At 39.3% G+C, this 21,933-nt stretch overlaps 2 protein-coding genes and 1 pseudogene across 3 annotated transcripts; 1 reads left to right on the top strand and 2 right to left on the bottom strand.

Annotated features, from left to right (window-relative positions):
- The first annotated feature begins 483 nt into the window (after positions 1 to 483).
- Positions 484 to 7,675, top strand: tfam (transcription factor A, mitochondrial). Its single transcript, XM_054601248.1, has 7 exons — positions 484 to 768; positions 1,931 to 2,073; positions 2,736 to 2,806; positions 3,032 to 3,181; positions 3,387 to 3,482; positions 5,900 to 5,956; positions 6,072 to 7,675. Exons 1-7 carry the CDS (start codon positions 683 to 685, stop codon positions 6,348 to 6,350), a joined length of 882 nt encoding a protein of 293 aa, XP_054457223.1. The 5' UTR covers positions 484 to 682; the 3' UTR covers positions 6,351 to 7,675.
- Positions 7,676 to 8,425: 750 nt separating this feature from the next.
- zgc:171971 (uncharacterized protein LOC569690 homolog) lies at positions 8,426 to 14,452 on the bottom strand. 2 transcript variants are annotated; one of them, XM_054601401.1, is made up of 9 exons: positions 14,189 to 14,452; positions 13,629 to 13,858; positions 12,772 to 12,818; positions 12,504 to 12,658; positions 12,238 to 12,362; positions 11,145 to 11,232; positions 10,694 to 10,980; positions 10,256 to 10,408; positions 8,426 to 9,446 (listed from the first exon to the last, which is right to left on the bottom strand). In XM_054601401.1, exons 2-9 carry the CDS (start codon positions 13,818 to 13,820, stop codon positions 9,297 to 9,299), a joined length of 1,197 nt encoding a protein of 398 aa, XP_054457376.1. In that variant the 5' UTR covers positions 13,821 to 13,858; positions 14,189 to 14,452; the 3' UTR covers positions 8,426 to 9,296. The 2 variants fall into 2 exon arrangements, with proteins under 2 accessions (XP_054457376.1, XP_054457377.1); XM_054601402.1 differs by having other exon boundaries at positions 14,363 to 14,452.
- A 4,317-nt stretch (positions 14,453 to 18,769) lies between these two features.
- The window catches only part of LOC129093884 (ectonucleotide pyrophosphatase/phosphodiesterase family member 7-like), a 9,511-nt pseudogene continuing 6,347 nt past the window's right edge, over positions 18,770 to 21,933 (bottom strand).

Here is a 21,933-nt window from a genome sequence, read left to right as displayed (position 1 = left end):
AGGTATTATAGAGAACCAAATTTCTTATGGCTTTCTCATTTGTCAGTCAAGTGTTTAACTTGGGAATATTGATGTTCCTATAAAACCATTACATTTAGGGATATACAGCTTACTACTCAAATTAGATGATTAAAAATAGAGACACTTTTAGAAACTTCTGGCTTATAAATTAAGGGCCACACAACATGTCAAATACATGTTCAACATCAATCTGGAAGAATTAAATACAAATAAATGCGTTCATAAAATGTATGTTATATTGGTTCTGTGCCAGTATTACAGAATATAGTGAATTCAGAAAGCTCGTTTAAAAAAAATTGAAAGCAATTTGCTGGGTGGATTCAATGTATAACTTTAAACTAATAAGTGCTAAAATATATTGACTATTTAGATGGACTATAACGTCCAAAAACAAAAAGCTGTGTATTTGCAACATCCATGTTACGTACTGCTAAACCACGCCCATCTTGGGTATTTGACCTTTTCCCACAATCCACCGGGGGACAATGAAGGCGCCTTTTGCAGCCTGCAGCCCATACATGTCAACAAGGAGGAGGGGGAGAAGAGGCTCCGCTTCTAGTTAATACATCTAATGCGTGAATATATAACACGCGGGTTTAGTGGGACAATACGTGTGTCTCATTCCTCTGTTTAACGTCCTCTAACGTGTATCACCACCGACATGGCTCCGTTCAGCCTTGTGACAGCAAGCGTTAGCTGGTTGGCTAAGTCCTTCAGTGTTCTCTCCAGCACAAGCACCCTGGCAAGGTAGCTAATCCTCAAGTTACTTCACTGTATTAGCTAGCTGAACTTGTGGCAGACCGAAGCTAGCAAGCTAGCATTAGCTTGCTCTCTTAGCAGTTTGCATAGCCTGCTGTAAGCACGTTTATTATCATTCGACATTATATTTTACTCTCACGGGTAGTGTTGGAAAGGGTATCCTCGCATTAGTTAACGTTAATATTAGGATACGTTGTTAGCGTTAAATATAAGATGAGAGTTAACGTTAATGTTACTCTATGACCCTCAGACAACTAACCAGGTTACTAGGTTATACCTGGTATTGTTTAACAACCAGCCACGTTTCCACGTCTTAGTTTGAATAACAATTCCCATTCATTGTGTTGGTAGGGGGTGATACTATCTAATACAGGGCGTTTGTGTGTTCACGGAAAAGACGGCTAGGTTGAGCCACCTTCAAAATGGATTACACAGAAAGTAATGCACGTGTGGTTACTTAAGGCAAGAGCTGAAAAAAACAATTTTCTTTAACAGGTGCAGCAGCTCTGGCCTCTTGCAGCTTAATGCTGTCTTGTTTTTAACGATAGAGTATGACTTACAAACAGATGGTCCACTACAAAGCAATACTTTACGTGAATAAAACCGACATCTATCTTAGTATTTATCGAAAGAAGTGCAGCCTAGGTCTGTTAGATATATATGCTGAATAAATTAGTGAGCATAAAGTGATGGTTAGGGCTGCAACTTACATTTATTTTCATTTTCAATTGATCCACCGATTATTTTATTGTGTGATTGATTGATTGTGTTGTCTTTGACATGTCAAGAAATTGTAAAAAAAATAAAAAAAATAAGTTACTCTGTTTACATCAATAAAGGACACAGAAAAGAGAAAAATTGTCTCATTATAGAAGCTAGAACTAGATCATGTTTGGCATCTCTTTGTTATTTTTCATTACTCTATTATCAAAATAGTTGCCAAATAATTGATCGAATAATTGCCCAATCATTTCTGCCTTAGAGATATTAAGGGTAGTGGGTTCTGTTACTCTTGAGTTCATCAAAGTACCACTCAAATGCAGATTCTTGAATTGTTGTTTGTGTAAAGTTCACTCCATTAGTAACAATGGGTGTCAGGAACGTCTCTGCATTAAATTATATTTGTGTGTGCGTGTGTGTGTGTGTGTAGGTGCGCCAGTGTCCTCCCATCTGCATACGTCAACCCAGTGAGATGTCTGACCTCTCAGGCCAGCGGGCCCCCAAAAAGACCTCTGAACGGATACCTGAGATATGTTCTGCAACAGCAGCCGGTCATTACTCGACACAACCCAGGTAAATCTGCAACACGTTTAAAAGGCAGCTTAAGTTGTTGATTTCATGAACATGCCGCACTGACACGGCAAGCTAGGGCTGGACCCAATAATTGTTCGGTGGATAGGTATTCAGTTTTCAATTCAGTGTTTTGGATATTTGTTGCATTCTTTTTACCCCTCGAGATTACAAACATGCATAAGACACAGCAAATCTTTTGGAAAATGTTTTTTATTCAATAACAAAAAATACAGTATCCTTAATAATGCCTCTAAACCGAAAGACAAATGTTGCAGTGCTAAAACTGAGTCCTTCCTGATTCATGTCATGGAGACGAGCCAAGCCACAACTCTCCGGCACCATAGATTGTGAGTGATGGGGCACCATCCACACCAGGCGTAAAAACAGCCCTCATGGATTCATCATGACACATTTCGTTAGCAAAAACATGTCTCTGTGAGTGTTTAATGACTCCAGTCTGTGCTGCCTACTAACAGAGAGGTTAATGCACATCTCTGATCGGTACGCTGTAATAAGCAGCGTGAAAGAAGCTTTTTAAAATCATTCAAATGTCATTTCAGAGTATGTGGCTGAGCTAGATCAGTCTGAGATTTATCTGTCGCAAGTCAGGAACTCAAATGCGACAGTTCTATTGTTTATCATCTTTTAATTGTTGCCCTTAGAAATCAAATCCGTGGATATCATCAGGAAAATCGCCCAGCAGTGGAGAACAATGAGCCCAGAACAGAAACGGGTATTTCTTTACTTTACGTGTTAAACAGTATAAACTGAATGCCTTTTTTCAAGTTTTTAATTGTGCTTTGAGTACATACATTCTATTAAGGCAATGGTTGCAAGTGGTAAATCATCTCTTATTCCCTCTATAATTTATCTTCCGGTTTCATACTGTCTCCACATTAGCGTTTTGTCAGTCTGTTGTCGTGACCAAAGTTTTGGTTGGTCTCTTTCACCCTTATAGCCTTTTGAGGAAGCCTCTGTGCTGGCCAGGGAGCAGTTTAAGGTGGACCTCCAGCACTACCAGGCCCAGCTGACCCCAGCACAGGTCCAGCAACAAGCCCAGGAGAAGAGGCAGAGGATGGCCAAGAGGAAGGCCATCCGCAAAAAGAGGGTAAGAGTGATGGTAGATATGGAACAGAGACAGGGCTGTCAAGAGCTTTAAGACAGATTTTAATTTCAGTGCTCTTAGAAACACATCTTAGACTTGTTATTCAAACTGTCTAGAACTTTTTCTCTGCTGCCAATCTGAGTGCTGAACCCTATTACATCAACTGTTGTTAAACAATACATACGCCTACTCTGTGTGTGTGATCCAGGAGTTGAACAACCTGGGGAAGCCCAAGCGTCCTCGCTCGCCATTCAACATTTTCATGTCAGAGCACTTTGAGGAGGCCAGAGGAACCACCACACAGGTCTGTACCCACAGCTCCATGACATGACATTTAAAGAGACAGTTCAGTTTATTTTTCAATAAGCTGAAATGAGATGTTCAGGGGTGGTAATATAGATGCATGGACTGGTCTGCCAGTGACAGGCATGACAGTTATTACTGTAATTAACAGAGAATTTGTTGTATTCACCAAATTGCTCTTGTTCAGAATTTTTTACATATGGAAATTCTAAAGCAGGGGTCTCAAACTCGCGGCCCGCGGGCCAATTGCGGCCCGCTAGACGATATTTTGTGGCCCCCACCTTAATATGAAAGTTTAATGTTAGTGCGGCCCGCAAGTTTTATATGAATGGCACTTTACAGTGTTGTGTGCGGAGCTGAACGAACCTACCAATCACGGTGGGGTATATGGCTCTCGGGGGCGGGACATCGACCGGGCTTGATGCAAGCAGAGAAACATTCTCAATGAGTGACAGTGACAGCAGCGTTGCCATGGAGAGTTCTCTCCGTGCCTGGCTGGCTGCCTCGTGTCTATGAGGCAAACGCGGACATTCGTCCCAGCGCTGCGTTCACAACACCTCCCAAAAAAAGTTTTTTAAGTTGCTGCCCAGCGGGACATTATACGTATATATGTCTCTCTCTGACAAAATAAATCAAAGTGATGCGTACGCGGCGAGATAAAAGAAAAGTAAGAAAATAATGTAGCCTAATGTGGTCTGCAGTCACATACCGACACCTGTCCGTCGGCAATAACAGTCCCCGATAAAGCAGAAGAGCTGCTGAGTTTGTGTCCAATGCACGGCCGCACCACAGCCAAGGATATATTCCAGGAGCTGTGCGAACAGACTGGTGGGCATTACCACGGATGGAGCCCCGTCTATGACCGACTGGTAGCGCTGGTTCAAAGAAAGTTAGAGGAAAATGCAGATCCAGCAGTCGTTCTGCACTGCATCGTACACCAACAGGCACTGTGCAGCATGTCATGTCTGCTGTCCTGAGATGTGTCAGTTACATCAGGTCCAGGAGTTTACAGCACCGCCAGTTCAGGGCCTTTTTACAACATATGGTGATGTACTTTACTTTAGTAAAAGTACATCATTTAGTAGTGTCCTGAAGAGATTTTTTGACTTAAGAGCAGAAGTGAAGAAATTCATGGAAGATGACAGAATGGATGTTCCTGAACCTGATGATCCAGGGCCCTGGTCAGCTTATCACTGCAGTTTATGAAAATGTGAAAGCCTTCTCCGCTAAACTGAAATTGTGGAAAACTCAGCTTTCTGTAAAATATCTCAGCCATTTCACAACATGCAGGTCTCTTGTGGAGGAGGGCACAGCCTTCAGTGGTGGTGAATATGCCTGTGCTAGTGAAAACCTTCTGCAGGAGTTTGATCAGCGTTTTGCTGACTTCAAGGCACGCTGTGACACTTTCCAGCTGTTTGCTGACCCCTTCTCAGCTGATGTGGAGAGTGTCCCAAGTATGTTGCAAATGGAACTTATTGACTTGCAGTGCAACAGTGATCTAAAAGCTAAATTCAGAGAGGCACAGGGAAAAGCAGACATGACTGGACAATTCATGAGAGAATTACTTCCATCCTTCCCTGAGCTGTCAAAAATGTTCAGTCGGGTAATGTGCCTTTTTGGAAGCACGTATCTGTGTGAAAAACTTTTCTTGACTATGAACTTTAATAAATGCAAGTACTTAGTGATGCCCATGTTGAAGCTGTACTCAGAGTTTCTACTGTAACCTTGATCAGGGCAAATGTTGCTCAGCTGTGTGAGCAGAAGCGCTGCCAGGTCTCTGGCAAGAAATAGAATAAAGCACAAATGTATTCAGGGATTGTATGTGTTGGTTCAGTGCAATGTTTCAATAAGTTATTAAAAACATGGAAATAAAAAAGTAAATTTTCAAAAATATTGCGCTTTCTTGTAGTGCTTGAACGTTGAAGTGGCCCTCCTATGAGACGACAATACCAGCAGTGGTCCCAAGCCAAATTGAGTTTGAGACCCCTGTTCTAAAGTGACCTCTCTGTACAGGGAGAAAAAACTAAATAAGGAGAGTCAAATAATACTTAGATTAGGAAAGTGCTATACAGTCCAGGGTGGCCCTCTCTCTGTAGAGCGCCATAGATGCTGAGCTTAATTTACTGTGACGACATGGCGTTTACAACTGTAGTTGTAATTTCTTAAACCACTGCTGATGCTACAAATGTTTTCTGATTTCATCTGCTGATTTCTTTTCAAAGATAATTTTTGGGGCATTTTCACCTTTACTGGATAGTTGTTAGAGATGAGCCAGGCTGGAAACGGGGGAGAGAAAGAATGCTATGACATGCAGCAAAAGTCTGGGACACACGTGATCATTTGCTTGTACTGAAAAAAGAATTACGATTGCTTAGCACAATAGTCATTAATATGTTTCTGCCAATGTGGTCTATTCAGGCAAAGATGAAGTCCCTGTTGGAGGACTGGAGGAACCTGTTCAGTCACCAGAAACAGGTTAGCCACGCAATTATTACATGTCCTTAGGTCTTATAGTTATAAGACCTGTATGTCGCTGCACACATTCAGTGTGTACGGTACCCAGATCTCCTCTGTTTGATCCACTTCGCAGGTCTACATGCAGCTGGCAGAGGACGACAAAATTCGCTATAAGAATGAGATGAAGTCGTGGGAGGATCACATGATGGAGATCGGACGAGAAGACCTGATCCGAGAGCAGACGCTGTCCACCAAGAAAAAACCTGCCACAAAGACTTCAGCGGCCAAGACGGGAACAAATGCCAAAGCTAAAGCAGTAAAGAAGGCCACTGCCACAGGGAAGTCCAAACCAACCAGGAAGACGGCAAAGAGTAGCTCTGTGAAAACGGTCAGGACTACGAAGAAGACATAAGACGGTTCATCTACGAGAGGGAAGCAAAAAAAGAGCGTTCATGACAACTGAAACAGAAGTTCTGATGACCCAGGGCTGTGTTCTGCTTGTTTTTTTCATCTAACTTAATAGTCACATAGTTACCAGTTGTCATGAATGCTTCCTAGGTTCAACAGGGAAAAACCTTTTATAGCATTCAGACAGGACAAGATTATTTCACAATAAATCATCATCACATCTGTACAGTAAGAACTTCACCAGATAAACAAAATGATGTAGAGTGGGGTTGTTGCAGGTTGAGAGAGTGAAGAACTTGATGAAATGTAATGATTTCAGAAGCTTACACATACTGTCTGAAATGTTTTAAAGGGTTCACAGCCCTGAGTGTTACCACAGTATACTTGAGGAGTATAAAGGTTACTGTTGCAGTCCCAAAAAACAACCACACATTTCTATTTTTGGTTTTTCATAAAGAGTATTCATGTAAAAAAAAAAAAAAAAAGTTATTCTTAGTTTGACTAGTCAACAAATCCATAAAAGTCCCAAACCAACAGCGTGTTAGTCCGTGTCCATATACCTCCCATGTGGCTGTCAGCCCCAGGCCCATTGGTTCCTACTGAAGGCACACATCTTTATAAGTGGGAGGCTAATACTACGTTTGAGGTTTTTTTCTATTTTCAAAGGATTTGTTGACGATAAGAAAACTAGAATAACAGCCCTATCCTGAACAGAGTGCATGTCCCCCGGAAGGGTTTACAGACGGCACTTCCTCTAAAGTCCAGACTATAGTAAGCTCCCATAATGCAACCTGACTGAGTTCTTTGTCTCGCAGCTGCTGTTCATGTAGCATAACCTGGTACAGTCAACCTCAAACTGTGAAATACTGCTTTTTGTCATTTATGGCATAAGTAACATTACTGACTGACACCACATTTGTTTTAAACACCAAATTTGTTTTAAAGTTCCAAATTATGCATTGTTCCAGCTTTTTATGAGATTTTGTTTTTGGTTCAATTAACTGCTGTAAAAAAAGAAATAAAAAAAAAAGAAGCTGTTATGGTTGATGATAAATTAGCTTACCTTCATCCAAATGATTATGTGGCATACCTTCCTTTGTGCTCATCAGCCAATGTGGGTTAATAGTCCTGAAGTCCACAGTCTTTCTGCTCTTGTATGTGATGAACACACCTGTTGATTATGAAGAACGTATTTTCAGTATTGACCGTTGCTTTTGCTTGTAGAATGTATTTAGAGCTACCAGCATTTATTACACCCTGATTTCTTTGTGCTGTGTATTTACTGAATAAAGATGTACATACACCTTTCTACAACATGACCTTTTATGGTGACTTAAATAATACACATTAAAGCCACAATTTTAGGAAGGATACAAAGTGTGAACATAGACGGCACTTTCTCCAGAAGTCCCGTTTTATTTCTGCTATATCATCCCGGTATGATTTTGCTGAAATTCGCTAAACGCTAATCTTGAATTATTGGCTGCACCTGCTCAGATACTCAAGAATAAATACTTAGAATGGAAAAAGCACTTTACTAACTCCCCTTTTTTTTATCATTTATGTGCAGTACATAAACATGTAATAACTGATATAGAAAACACTAATGTAGTCATAAGCAAAAATAAGTTTTTATGTATTTGTGTACATGATGGACTATAGTAAAATACTGTTGTAATGATTTAAAATATGTCTATATAAGATAAGTTATTATTGTTAACAAATACTGTACATTAAGAAACAACATCTACTGACAGCTGCATTAGTGAGTTATAATGTCCAGCAAAATGAAAAGTCTTGCGTCTGATTCCATTGAGAGGTCATTGAAAAGATTTTGGTAATATAAAGACTTAAGCATCAATGTATTACTGTGCCAGCTTAAACTATGGAGGTCAGCAACATCTGGATATACAGCTGCTGTTATATTGCTCAATGAAGCTCATGAGGTGAAGTGAAAAATGAAATGATGTTAAGGTAACAAAATGCCGGTTCACAAACAAGAAAAACATCTATGAGTAATACTGAAAATACTAAATCTAAGTTGGCTAAATACAACAACAGTTACACATTCCAGCTGTACATCAGTTGTTGTTTATTAAACCGGAAAAACCCTGGATATAACAATCTTGTTTTCTATGATTAACAGGCCAAGATAGCACACCATTACAAGGTTACAAAAATATAAAACAAAGCATGTCAAAAACAGACATGGGACAACAGACACATTATACAAAATACAGCTAAGGAATAGAAATTGCACTCTTTATTACAGTTTTTCTTTTCTTTGTTTTTTTATCAGAGCTTTGCTTTGTGTTCTGAAGGTTCTTCCATGACTGAAATAGGAAAAAGCTTTTCTACCACGTTCTGAAATATTCCTGGTACTTGGTAGAGCCAAAGTCATAATAGTGACATCGGTGCACCTACTGGTTGAGCAGTCCAGGAATCTACATTTACTGTGCAGCTTTTTGTCTATTGAACAGAAAACATTACACACATGGTGAGAGGCGGGCCTCTGGGAAATAATAAAGGAGCAGGGTTAGCTCATTGTCAGACTGAGACTGACAACTGAGTTATCAAAGCGTCTGTAAGTCAAAAATACAGCTCAGTGGATTTGTTGGACTGAAGTCGGGAAGTTCGGCCTCATGATAACAACCTCTACCTCTGCTCTAAGAGGTGTGTCTCATGTCGGTGTGAATGTCCTCCTTGACCCGTCCCAGGGCGTCCACTAACTGACTGTGGAGCTGGAGGTGTCTCTTGCTGATGTTCGGTCATCAGAGAAATCCAAGCATAATCACGATAAAACAGGTTACTGAGGGTAACGTACATAGCTGCCAAAAAAAGGACAGGTAGTCCAATACACATTCGACTAGCTGCCACAGTGATCTGGAATCCTGCAAAGAGTTTGTGACTGTCTGCTCTGCTGGGCTTCTGTGCAGCAGATGAGAGGTGATCAGGGTCCTTGCTGCTGCTGCTGCTGCTGCGTTGCAGCTTGTCTCAGTAAAGCCTGGAAGTCGGGAGACAAGACCAGTTTGTGGTGGACGTTTCCTAACACCATCATGTCTCCGGTCCGACCGTCGGACAGACGCACGGACACCAGTTGCTGCAGACAGAGAAGGAGAGATGCTTACTGTATTAATAGTTGTTTTTCTAAAAACATATTATTGTCTCAGGATTATTGGCACACATAATCGGGTATTGCAATAGTTGAGTGTTCAGTTTGGAAGAAAAATTAAAAAAATTCACTAGATTGCATTTTTGAAATTTTTTTTTTTCCCCAAATGGAATGTTTTTAAAATGACGTTATTGATTAAAATTTTTAATTCTAATGGAACATGCAGGAGATATATCTGAAGCACTTGGTTCAGAGTTTAGATATAATCAGTTGCTAGATTCAGTCCCACAATAAAGGCTTAAAAGGGTTACTTATAAAATAAAAGGACAATCTAGTTATATATTTTATTAAATAAAAATAACTGTAATGGGAAGGTATGTCCTCGGAGACAGGTTGGTGTTTTTGTGGTTTGGCTGATCCCAGGACTGTCCATTAAAAATCTCATAAAAGATCTTTCCAACAAGACAAATATTTTTCCGATGTGAATTAGGTAATAATCATAAATATATTTTTTGTGATGCGTATAAGGGAGATGTGATGCATTTATCTTTCTTTAGTCCCCATGTTATTGTGAATGTGCTCATGTGTGTTCATCTGAACTCTGATGAAAACCTGCCCAGGTCAAAACCATCTGTTTTTAAAAATGTTCATGGACAAGCCATGTGAAGGCTTTTTATTAGAACTCCATATACTCAGATGTAAAGAGACATACATTTAGAGGAACACCATCTAAACTGACAGGTCTTCTCGTAGTAAGTGACCTTATTATATGACACACACACACAGATCCACAGCACCTGCAGGAAGGAGAATGCCGCTCCCTCGGAGACGTCCATGACGATGTGACCCAGCTTCAGCTCCACCTTTCCTGACTTCCTTATTTGCAGTTTACCCAGAAACCCCTCAGGGAGTTGTGAGAGCACAGGGCAGCCTTCCATCGCCGCAGCCCCCTGAGGACAGGAAGAGATACTCTACCTGTTCATAACTGGCTGGTACCAGCATTATTTTTGGATTGAGAAGACCAACAGCTGATATGCTGTGCAGTACATTGAGGTTTTTACCCTCTCTGCACCCGTTGGGTAGTTAGGTGAATGGCTGTTAGTTCCAGGAGGTGTGTAGTGAAGGGATGTAATGTGCTTATGGATAAAGACACTTAATTGCACATATGGAATAGATGCAAAAACCCACACATTATGACCAATTGCAAATCCAGACATGTTGCTAAGGCAACTCACCTGTGCTTGCAGATATGCTGGCCTCTGGTCTTCAGACTTGCCTTCCTTCTTGGCAGCTCTCTCTGCTGTAGATCCCAGAGAGGGGTCAACCTTCTGTCCAGACGCTCTGCCCGGCATGCTGTCAGGCAGCTGCATGAAGAAGAGCTCCTCTCTGCCAGACAGGCTGAGATCCTGCAGCAGCTCTACCAGGGACGGAGGCTCAGGTTTAGGTGGCTCTGTTCCGCTGTGGCCTGCTCTACCCTGGGCTCTGCAGGACGGAGGTCTGAACAGACGGGGGTTCTCTGGACCTGCCAACACGACAACCACAAACACGTCAGAACAAATGGTTAAAACGTTGACACAAGTGTGTCCTGAGTGAAATGAGCTCCATGTTGGCGAGCGTATCATGTGGTCGTGTTAGAGGTGAGGCAGTAGCAGTAGCAGTAGTAGTAGTCAGAGGTGGTTTTCTCACATGTTGTGTTGGCTGTCAGTGTTTGACACAGAGGCAGCTGGATGGGTTTCAGCTTGGCATCGTTCCTCAGACCTGGGTCATCTATGAACTGTGGGTGCAACATATAACATTAGTTATTATGACCGATGATGCGCTCTGGATGATAAAAATGAATTTAAACTCACTGACTCATCAGTGGCTCTTTCATTATAAACTAAAGCTGTGCAGCTAAACATAGTGCAAAGCCACGGCCTGAGACTGTGTTCATGGAGAACAGAAGCTTTCTGCCTGCACATGTGACAAAAAAACAACCGTCAACTTCTCCTCTGTCCTCCAGGTCCATGAAAATACATTATTGTGACAGCTGCAGGTGCAACTCCTGAAATGTTAATGTAAATGTTAATAAGCCTATGTGAAATGAGAAACAATTACTCTAGTAGTGCTTCAGTGCATGAAATGATGGTAGAGTCATTATTCTTATATTAACAATGGATCAAATGCATATCTCCAACTTGAAAAGTGGCACTCTACTCATAGCCAGATATTTTTCTCAGGAGTTGGTGGAGGACAAACCACAGCTACAAGGAGAGTAAATATTGTACTCACAATCATCAGGTGAACACAATGAATGCTAACGTTGCTTTCTGTATAATTGGCATGACTAACACCACATCTGGTGTTAGAAAGCTTGATTGCTGTAATATTTTCATTTGTTCATGCTGGCTGTGAAAAGATCACTGACATGTGGTTCCTATGTGAGAGACTGAAACAGTGGTCGTTAGGAGCGGGCCGTTCACTGCAGCATCAAGCAGGTAGGGGAGTCCCTGATTAAGAACTTAGTCCAATCTGATTGGTCAACTCTTTCCTATAGTTGACTGATCATTGAATCATGTCCTCCTCTTTTTAAGCCTTATGTATCAATAGGATAATAAGAAGTTAGGGCAAGAAAAATTCTGAACAAAAAGACGAACTGTGGAAGATTCCTACTTGATTTGTCAAACTCAACTTCAGAGGGTTAGGGCAAGAGAAAATGGTCATTTGGGAACCTGACTAGTATTTTTAAGACAAACTTGAAAAGTTTCAAATCTGTACTCTATACTCTAGACGTACTCACATCATCCCTCTGTAGTTTATTGAGTATCTCATCTTCATCCTCCTCCGTGTCCTTCCTCTCTTTCTTCACAAGTTTACACACAGGAGAGGTGGTGGAGTCCTGCAGGTCTGTAGCACCACGCCAGCCTGAACAGAGACACAGGAAAGAAGTGCAACTCTAATGTATCTGTGATGAACCTCTGGTGTGCGTTTCAATTCTCACCGAAAAAAAAAGAAAGAAAGGATTTTTTTTTAAAGGAAAATAAAGAAGCAACAGACGTTGAGCACCTGTTTTGCGTACGGTGTCAGCAGGGCCCTGCTCAAAGATGGAGTGAGACTGGATAGTCTGAGGCCTCTCTCGCCTCCTCCCTCTGTTCTCTCTCCTCCTCTCATCCCTCTGTCTTCTCTCCTTTTTTGGAGCTACATGGAATTCTTCCTTTAACCTCGGGAAGAATTGGACACAATATTTATAATCATCACACACTAAGTACTTACTGCACAAAATGTGCAATGCTTCAAACAGCAGACTGGAATTAGCTTTCTGATGGCCACTCACTCATCTTTGCTTTTCCTCACAGCGTGGACATTCGGCTCAAAGGTTTTCTTTGGAGGAAAAAAGAGAACATTTTTAAAACCACATATTTCTTAAATTGTATTCAAAACAAAGGTGATGCAAATACATGGTATATTCAATATGCTATAATCCTTATCTAGCTGCCAGATTCAATCTGATCAATATTACAGGAACATTTCTTTATTGTGACCCTCCTATTGGCCCCTGCATTGAAGCAGCTGCTAAATCACATCAGAGTTTCTAACTGAAGTTGACCCCTGACCTGATTTTGAAAGGATGAAATGTGTTCTCTCACCCAGTAAACAGGGTCACATAATGGTTTTAATCCAGTGTGAGATATCTTAACTATAATGGCCTTGAAATAGGGTTCTCTGTGCATCTTGTAGCAGCACACTGTTGGACATGGAGCCTTTCGTTGTACTAACTTGTGATAACTAACTAGAATGTTTACACGTTTCTACATCTTTGACAGTAAAAAAGATGGCTTTAACTTCCTTGAACTATGGACCAGTCTTCTGGGGGTCTAATGGACTAAAATTGTAGGCACTGGTACATAAACAAAATTAACTTTATCTTCATCTTAATTGATTGTTTTTATTCCTTTTATGTACAGCAGTTTGTATTGGATTGTGTGCTACAGAGAAAAAGTTTATTATAATCATCTAATTACACATTTGTGTTACTCAGCATTGTTTTGGGGTATGTGTCACATGGTCCTAAACTGTCAGTATGTGGACCTTTAAGATTTGGGTCACGTGAAGTCCAGGCTGTCAATGCTTTAACACATTACATGGAAATTCATCTGTATGTTTCCGCCCTTTTGGTGTGACGTTCATTACCTTCGTTTTTTTGAAGACTCCCCCCAGTGTTAGGTCCCTGGTTCTGAGCGACGTCAGTCTTGCAGGTGGAGCGGGAGAAGAGAGACTCCTCACCCGGACTGGGAGCCCTCGGCCCGCGGAGAAACTCAGCCCGGACCCGCTGCCGAGGCCGGAGGAGCCCGGAACACTTGCTGAATCTCCGGAGTCGGTCATGTTGTGTTACCTGGCCCTCCTTTGAATATTCTGCTCTTCTATAACGTTACATGTTTTGTTTTTTTTACTAGTGGCGGTAGGTGGGGCGTTCACAGAACAGAAAAACATGCAATAACAATAAGGTAAACGTTACACTGTGGGGCCGACGTAACGGTTATCGTTACCTATCGCTTCATCTCCAAAAACAGTTCCTAATCACGCGCAGTGTAGCGCTAATCGATACCATACAACAGACAACTTAACAACGACTTTATAACCCTCCATTTTGTTCGCAGTCGTTGTACCAAAACAGATTGCACCAGAATACAAACTACACCCACAAAGACAAACATGTTTCGGTTTAAGCAACCCGGAATACTATAACTCACTCTATTCGGCGTCGTAGCCTATCCTTCTTCCCGTTCGGATACAAACGAGTTCATCTTTGACGCATCTCGGCCGTAAAACAGCGGAGGAACGTTCTCCTTGCGGGCGGTGGTTCCAGAAAAACTTACAAAACTGAGTGAAAATGTTACAAAAATATTCAACCAGTGACAACTTACCAGTTCCCCTTTCCCGCTTGTTTAACTTGTCCGGTTTTAAAGGACCGTGTTTATTTCCCTCCGTGCTGCGCTGCCATTGTTTTGCTTAAACTGTACTACACTGGTGCGACCACAAGATGGCGGCGTTCGTCCGCTTGTTTTAACAATTTATTCATTAAGTAATTTTCAGCCTTTCAAATATGGAGATTAAAAAACTATAATATTACTTTTATGACTTTTTATATTTACTATACTATTACATTTTTTTATAGCAGTTTTGTATTGCACTTTTTTATCAAATTTATTTTCTGACATACCACACAATACATTTTTTGTTATGACATATTACTATGTTATTATTTTTAATGGAATATTGTACTATGGGGCGGCTGTGGCTCAGTGGAGAGCAGGGTCGTCCCCCAATCAGAGGATCGGCGGTTCGATCCCTGGCTCCGGCAGTCCATGTCGATGTGTCCTTGGGCAAGACACTTAACCCCAAATTGCTCCCGCAGGCTGTTCCTGCAGTGTATGTATGTGTATGAATGTTAGTTAGGGTCCTGATGGTCAGGTGGCACCTTGCATGGTAGCTCCTGTCATCAGTGTATGAATGGGTGTGATTGGGTGAATGATTAGTAATGTAAAAAGCGCTTTGAGTGGTCGGAAGACTAGAAAAGCGCTATACAAGTACAGTCCATTTACCATTTACCATTACTATGACATTTTGAATATTACGTGACGTACAAACTATACTTTTTTTGACGTACTGCTTTGATGTTTACCATGCCCTTTTTCTGACATTTTCTGACATATTTTTTTATAATTTTTAGCATATTAATTATTTAAAAATTCTTTCTGACTTTTCAGAGTTTTAAATGACGTTTTTCATTACATGCTATACTATGCCATTTTACATACCACATCATGTATTTTTAATTATATTATAATTTTGTTTTCATTGCATATCATTCTATGACATTTTTATAACATATTTATTATATATTATTTAATGATATTGTTTTCGGTTTCTATATAACTATTTTTATGGCATATAATATGGCATTTTTATTACATTTTCTATCAGACTTTTAATTATATTTTATAACATGATTTACTTAAAAAAATTGAATGAGTTTTTATAACATACTATGCTATACCATTTCTATAACATACAAAACAATGGCATACATGATATTGTTTATGGCATTTTTATGACATACTTTAATTTATTTTTGTTGGCATACTATACAACTACTACTAGTGCTATAGTATGCCTTTTTCAATCACATACTTTAATAGACATTTTTTATCATAAGACATAGTGACATTTATGTTATTTATCATGGCATATTATACAAAGACATCTTTTATGATTTTTTATTAATTCTATAGTATGCCATTTTCATGGCCTTTTTATGACAAAGATTGCTATTACTAAAAATGTTTTACTATATGTTGATGTACTGTACAACTACTTTTTTTATGATACACTATATTGTTATTTTTCATGACATTTATATAACAAACTATAAATTGCAATTTTTTGCAATTTATAGTTTATAATAATTTTTTACAATATATTACATATTATACTATGACATAGTAGCTTATGACATTTTTAATAACAAACTAAAATATTTTTTATAGCGTACTATAGTGTACATTTTTACAATATACTATACAATGACATCTTATTATTTGGTTATGATTTGTTTGCATGCCATATATTTTTTAAAACATACCATACTGTGACATTTTAAATGACATCCAATTTCATTTTTTTATTTTACTTTATACTATGTTCTTTTTTACTACACATTATGTCCCTATGTTTCAATGGCATACTATGACATTTGTATGATATTTTCATGAAATAATATGCCACTATATACCTTTTTTTAAGTTAACATTACTTAGATTTTTATGATTTTTCATGGCACACTATATTGTTATTTGTTGATGTATTAAACATTTTAATTACATATTTTCATTTTCATGGCAGACCATACTATGACATTTTTCTTCCATTTTTAATGACACACTATAGTTTGACTTTTTTTTACTACAAAAACTTCAACAATTACTACAATAACTAGTGGTACTAGTTGATATGATATATACCAAAGGTGTGTTCCATGCGTTCCAGTTTTGGTCTCCTCCAGTCCATTCAAGTCCCATTGTTGAATTATCAGTCCGGACAGGAAACGGACACTTACACAAACATTAACAAACATATAAGGTATTTTCTGCTCCAATAATTTAAACAGAACTTTTGCATCAGTTTTCATGGACGATAGATCAAAACCTTGTACAATACAAAATACAAAGCCCCTGATGACGCTATATTAAAGCCAACGTTTTATGAAGCTATTGTCCCTAATGAAACTATATTAAAGCTAACGCTTGATGAAGCTATTGCTCCTGATGAAACGATTTTAAAGCTGATGCTTGATGAAGCTATTGCCCCTGATGAAGCTATATTAAAGCTAACGCTTGATTAAGCTAACGCCCCTAATAAAGCTATTTTATGATGAGGACCTGCTGTTTAATTTCCCCAGCAAACAGTCCTTTGAAAATGTTGCCCTTGGTCACCTTCATCATTGATTCCTCTCTGAGGACATAGCTTTAACTTTATTGCTCCTCACTATCACTCCTTTTCTCATTTGTTATCAGTATGACATTTAATTGACACTTGTTTATTGTCGTCTTGCATCACACAAATCATACCTGGCTTTGTATTTCACCGAACCGGCTTGGGAGGAGCACAGGCAGTTGACAAGCCACTCGGATGTGAGATGAGGTCATAGGGGAACCCACAAAACCATTTGAAGTCTGGGCGACCCTCGTGGCCTTGCAATGCTGTACAGCCTGTACTCCATGGGCATCACCGCATCTCAACATTAATAGCTTAAACCATCCACATTCATTTGTTATTTTTGGGCTAAAACACATAGCATTTGAAAACAAGGCCATACTTGGGTGATTTAATAAGATGTCATTTTCAAATGAGGGGCCTACTTGCTCTACATGTTCCATGTTCCTTTTACTAATCAATGCAGACTAGCTCCATCATCCCTTTTGTAATGTTCTCATACAATATGCTTTCTCAAACGCTGCTATCCTAACAAATTAAGTCTCCAATCTACCTCCCACACAGGTTCTGACAGACACCATCTATTCCTCTTTGACAGAGGTGTCTGTTGATCCATGGGTCAATCAAAGAACTACAATGCTATTATTTAGAATCAGACGCACGGAAAATAATCATCGCATGCTGCCCCCAGTGTGAAGAATCAATGTAAAAATAAACCGTGGGTAGTTAAATTTATGTGTTGTAGTGATTAGAGTTTGTGCAGGTCTAATCTCTTCATTCACCAACGTAGATTTTTCGCGCATTTGGTAGATGGTGATTGCTAATTTTGAACCCTGCACACATAATGAGAAACCAACAATACTGATGGACCATAATGTGTACAGAATATGTTACTTGTTTTAAATAATTACAGAATTATTGTACTTAGTTACAGTTAATCCCTCTTTTTATATCTTAGAACAGAAGATCTTTTTTTTCAGCCAATGACCAAATACAACATCGACAATATACTTAGGACCCCCTCATGTTAGCCCTTGAACAATTTGACGTAGCATATTTTTTTACATATGTAAAACATTACGTGGTCTTTGTTAAGTGAAAGAACAACACAAGAGAAAGATATAAGACATAAATTAAACATATTTGCAGATTCTAAGAGTTATAGATTTCTGTTGTAAAAAAAGATATTCTTTGTTGATATATATACTCACACTCACATACGTATATGTTTATGTATTTCTTTTTTATATTAATCGGAAACTTTTCCTTTGGGGAGTGCCACGGACCCAATGCGGTGAAGGATGAAAAAAAAATTCTACCAAATGTCCCCTTAACTATTTTTTTAATAGCAGAATACAATTTATTACCACAGTTGACATAAAACTCCCAAATACTTTTTATACTAAGTTATGGAAGCTGCTAGACACTACCAATGCTAAAAACTTGTATCAGTGTACCAAGTAACCGTCATGTATAACAGCATCACTCAGTAAGTTGGATGTTTTGCACACTAATGTTTAATACATTCAGATTTTTTTGTGAGTGGTCCTTCTGAGACTAAATCAGCTTGAGCCACAGCAAACACAAATGAAAAATGATCTGCTGGTTTGAGTTTCTGAGATTGTTTTACATTACGTGATTTATCTTACAACTAGGCTACATTTAGTTATGAAGCAGCCCTTGGATGCTTAATTCTCCGTCATTTCGACACATGAAGCTATAGAGAACGTCTCCTTCTAAGCCTACAGTAAGCATACTCTTGAGTGATTGGCAAATCAAACAAAAACATTTAATTTTTCCCTTTTCTACTCACATTTGTGAGATAAATGTCAAAATTATTATCCTCTGTTCCTTTTGCACATGCTGAAGGATGTGGTCATGATGAACACAAGCACCAGAAACCCCATCACTGCCGACAAGCCAATGATCACCTCCATTCGGTTTTTCTTCTCTGGATCTAAAGACAAAACAGAAAACATGCGTACAAGCAGATGAGGCAGCAAATTGGGCAAGAAAGCAAATAACAGGATTAAAAAGAGAAGAGCTAATCATTTAATCAGAAAGAGTTAGTGACACAACAATAACCTTTTACAAACTGATAAGGTATGACTTTACAGCACAACCTGTGCTATGTCAGGGTTGAAGTCCTGCAATAAATGTCAACCTTGTGAGGCTAACAATGTTTTTATTGAGACTTGGTCAAAGTGCTGTTGTCTTCACCATCACTAAACCACACTGCCAGTGGAAACATGAAGAGGAGAAAAAAAACATGTACCATATATACAGTACTTAAATGTCTCAGGGTCCACCTACTAACTTTTCAGGAACTTCCAACAGCATTTCAGAGTCTAGATCAGAAAATTAATTTGTTGATTCAGCTGTCATGGAGGCGATGGCTAAGTTGTCATCACGTGACCAAAATGTCTATACACCATATTTAACCAAAATATTTGTTATTATTGCTTTCTTGTTTGTAACTTCTATTCAGACAGTTTGAAGTCAGTCATTCTTTAATTTATGAATTTTCCTATTATTAAAACCAATCGTTCAAAGGAAGTGCAATCTTTGTCCATCTCATTGGATGACCATGCACATGAAGAGGCTTACAGAAGCTTTTTTTTTCACATGAGCAGCACCATCTTTAAATGTGGTATCCAGCTCTCCTAAATACATCTATGAGGGAAATGTTCTCTGTGCAAAGGTGGTCATCCTTTGATGACCTTTGACCTCTTTCAGTGGAAATACCACATGTTTTCAGTTAATTCCTCCACTACTTTGTCTCCGTCAACCATTTGTTGTTGTTATTGTTAGGTTACAGTCTTCAGTCTCCTGGTCCACCTCACGGACATAACTGCTTTACCCTAGGTGGTGTTTCCCAAAGCTCTCACATGTGATATCAGTTCAGTCTTCCTCACTAAGAAATAAAGGAACTAAGGCCCCTGAAAGTTGAGATACCTCTACCTGATTTGGTCCAGATGTTCACAGACAATATACTTGCATAAACAAAACAAAGTTTTCACAAATACCTTAATCCATCTTTGAAATGTATACACAAATTATATGCGGAAATTGAATAGAAAATAAAAGATCCAAAAGGTGTATATATATATATATATATATATATATATATATATATATATATATATAAAAGTAATTATTAAAGTAAGGACCCCAATCACCAAAAAAGTTGTTTAAATGTAATAAAGACTGTTTTCTCATCATAAAAGTAGGTTATTTAACTATTAATTTCACCCTCTCTCAGCAGCAACTAGTGTTGAGCTGCACTTCAAGCCAACACACATCGATGGGGCCCTATGGGGCTAAATGTGTGAAGAGATAAGGACACAAACCATATTTTAAACAAAAGAACAAGATATATTATAACTACATATTTTATGTTACCTGTGATTAACTTTGATGATGGTACTATGAGCCAACAGGCTGCATGATACAATATTTTCACATGATTTAATTGGAAACGTTGACTGAATGAATTGGAAAAATCATTGATAAATCATAAATTAAATCATACATTTATACTTTATATAAAGTATAGCTATACACCAGGAGGACCCCGATGTACATACTATATATACCTGACCAGGGGGTAAAGGGAAGTTGAAAATATATATGTAAATTGCGCTGTTTTCAGGTAAAACAGGTGGTAGAAGTAGTATGAAGGTAAAATGTACAGTGCAAGTTTACGGTGGTGTCCTCTGTATTTGCATATGCTTGATAGTGATTGTTGTTTTAACATTCAAATCAGCAATATAATGATGATATCTAGCCTTAATGATAATTATCATTCCTACTTTTAAGGTTGACTCCTATAGTTCCTCCTATATACACTACATGAAATAAAGTAATCTTGTTCATACTATACTATTATAATACATTATAGTTACTGTTAGCAGGGATGTAGCACAATAATTTGGACTCTGTACATCGACATTCTCTACAAACCGCTCTCCGCATCCACAGTTGATCCTTCTAGTATCTTTGTGGGCCCTCGTCAACTGTCCAGGGTGAACATGGAAGTCTGTGCCAAATAAAGCATTGACTGACGCTTACAACACCTGCACTCAAAGGATGGGCAGGAACCCTATCTCAAGGAATAATGCTTCTAACAAAAGCAGCCTTTGTCAATGGCCATTGATGGACAGGCTCTGTGGAGGTACGGCTACCATACAGTACAACAAAATATTAATGCTTCTACTTGATGGCCTGTCAGTCACAGTGCTTATTAAAAGTGGTTCTGAGTCTGAGCCCTTCACTATGGAAGCAGGGGACAAACATGGATTGCACCCAACCTGTTTGCCATCTTCATTGCTGCCATACTCCACCTCATTGGCGAAGAGCTGTCACAGTGGATCCCAATTCTACACACAACTGATGTAAGGCTCTTAAACCTTCATAGGTTCAAGGCTAAGCACAAATTCAACTACACCTCATGACAATGCCATTCCATCACAAGCCACAGAGTGCAACCTTCGCAAAGGCATTCAGTGCCCCAGGCTTAGCCTTAAACATCAGAGGACCCAGGTCCTACATTACTCTCCACCCAACCAACTAACTACCCAGTTCACCATACTAGTCTCTTGATCACTTCCACGACCTCAGCGGCCTTCTTTCCTCAAAATCACTCTGAGGTCAATTACCTACAGGCCCCAACAAAACAATTGGTCTACAGAGCCGTTGTACTTCACACACTGCTGTATAGAGTGTATTCATGGACCACCGACAGCAGGCACTCGAGAGCCCCGGAACAATACCAACAAAGATCCATACGAAGGGTTCTGAGGATCAGCTGGGAGGACAGACACATCAATATCAGCATTCTGGAGGGAGCTAACATGACCAGCATGGCCACCAAATATTGTAGTACCAACTCTGATGGACCAGCAATGTCATCGGCATGTCCAACAAACGTCTCCTCAAACAGATCCTGTACTCCTGGGTGAAGGAAGGTCAAACAAACAAACGAGCCCCAGCATACATTACA

The sequence above is a fragment of the Anoplopoma fimbria genome, chromosome 7 (genome assembly GCF_027596085.1).
Source record: "Anoplopoma fimbria isolate UVic2021 breed Golden Eagle Sablefish chromosome 7, Afim_UVic_2022, whole genome shotgun sequence".
NCBI classification, from domain to species: domain Eukaryota; kingdom Metazoa; phylum Chordata; class Actinopteri; order Perciformes; family Anoplopomatidae; genus Anoplopoma; species Anoplopoma fimbria.
The sequence above is the reverse complement of the archived record's forward strand: the minus strand, read 5'-3'. Positions and strand labels throughout refer to the sequence as shown.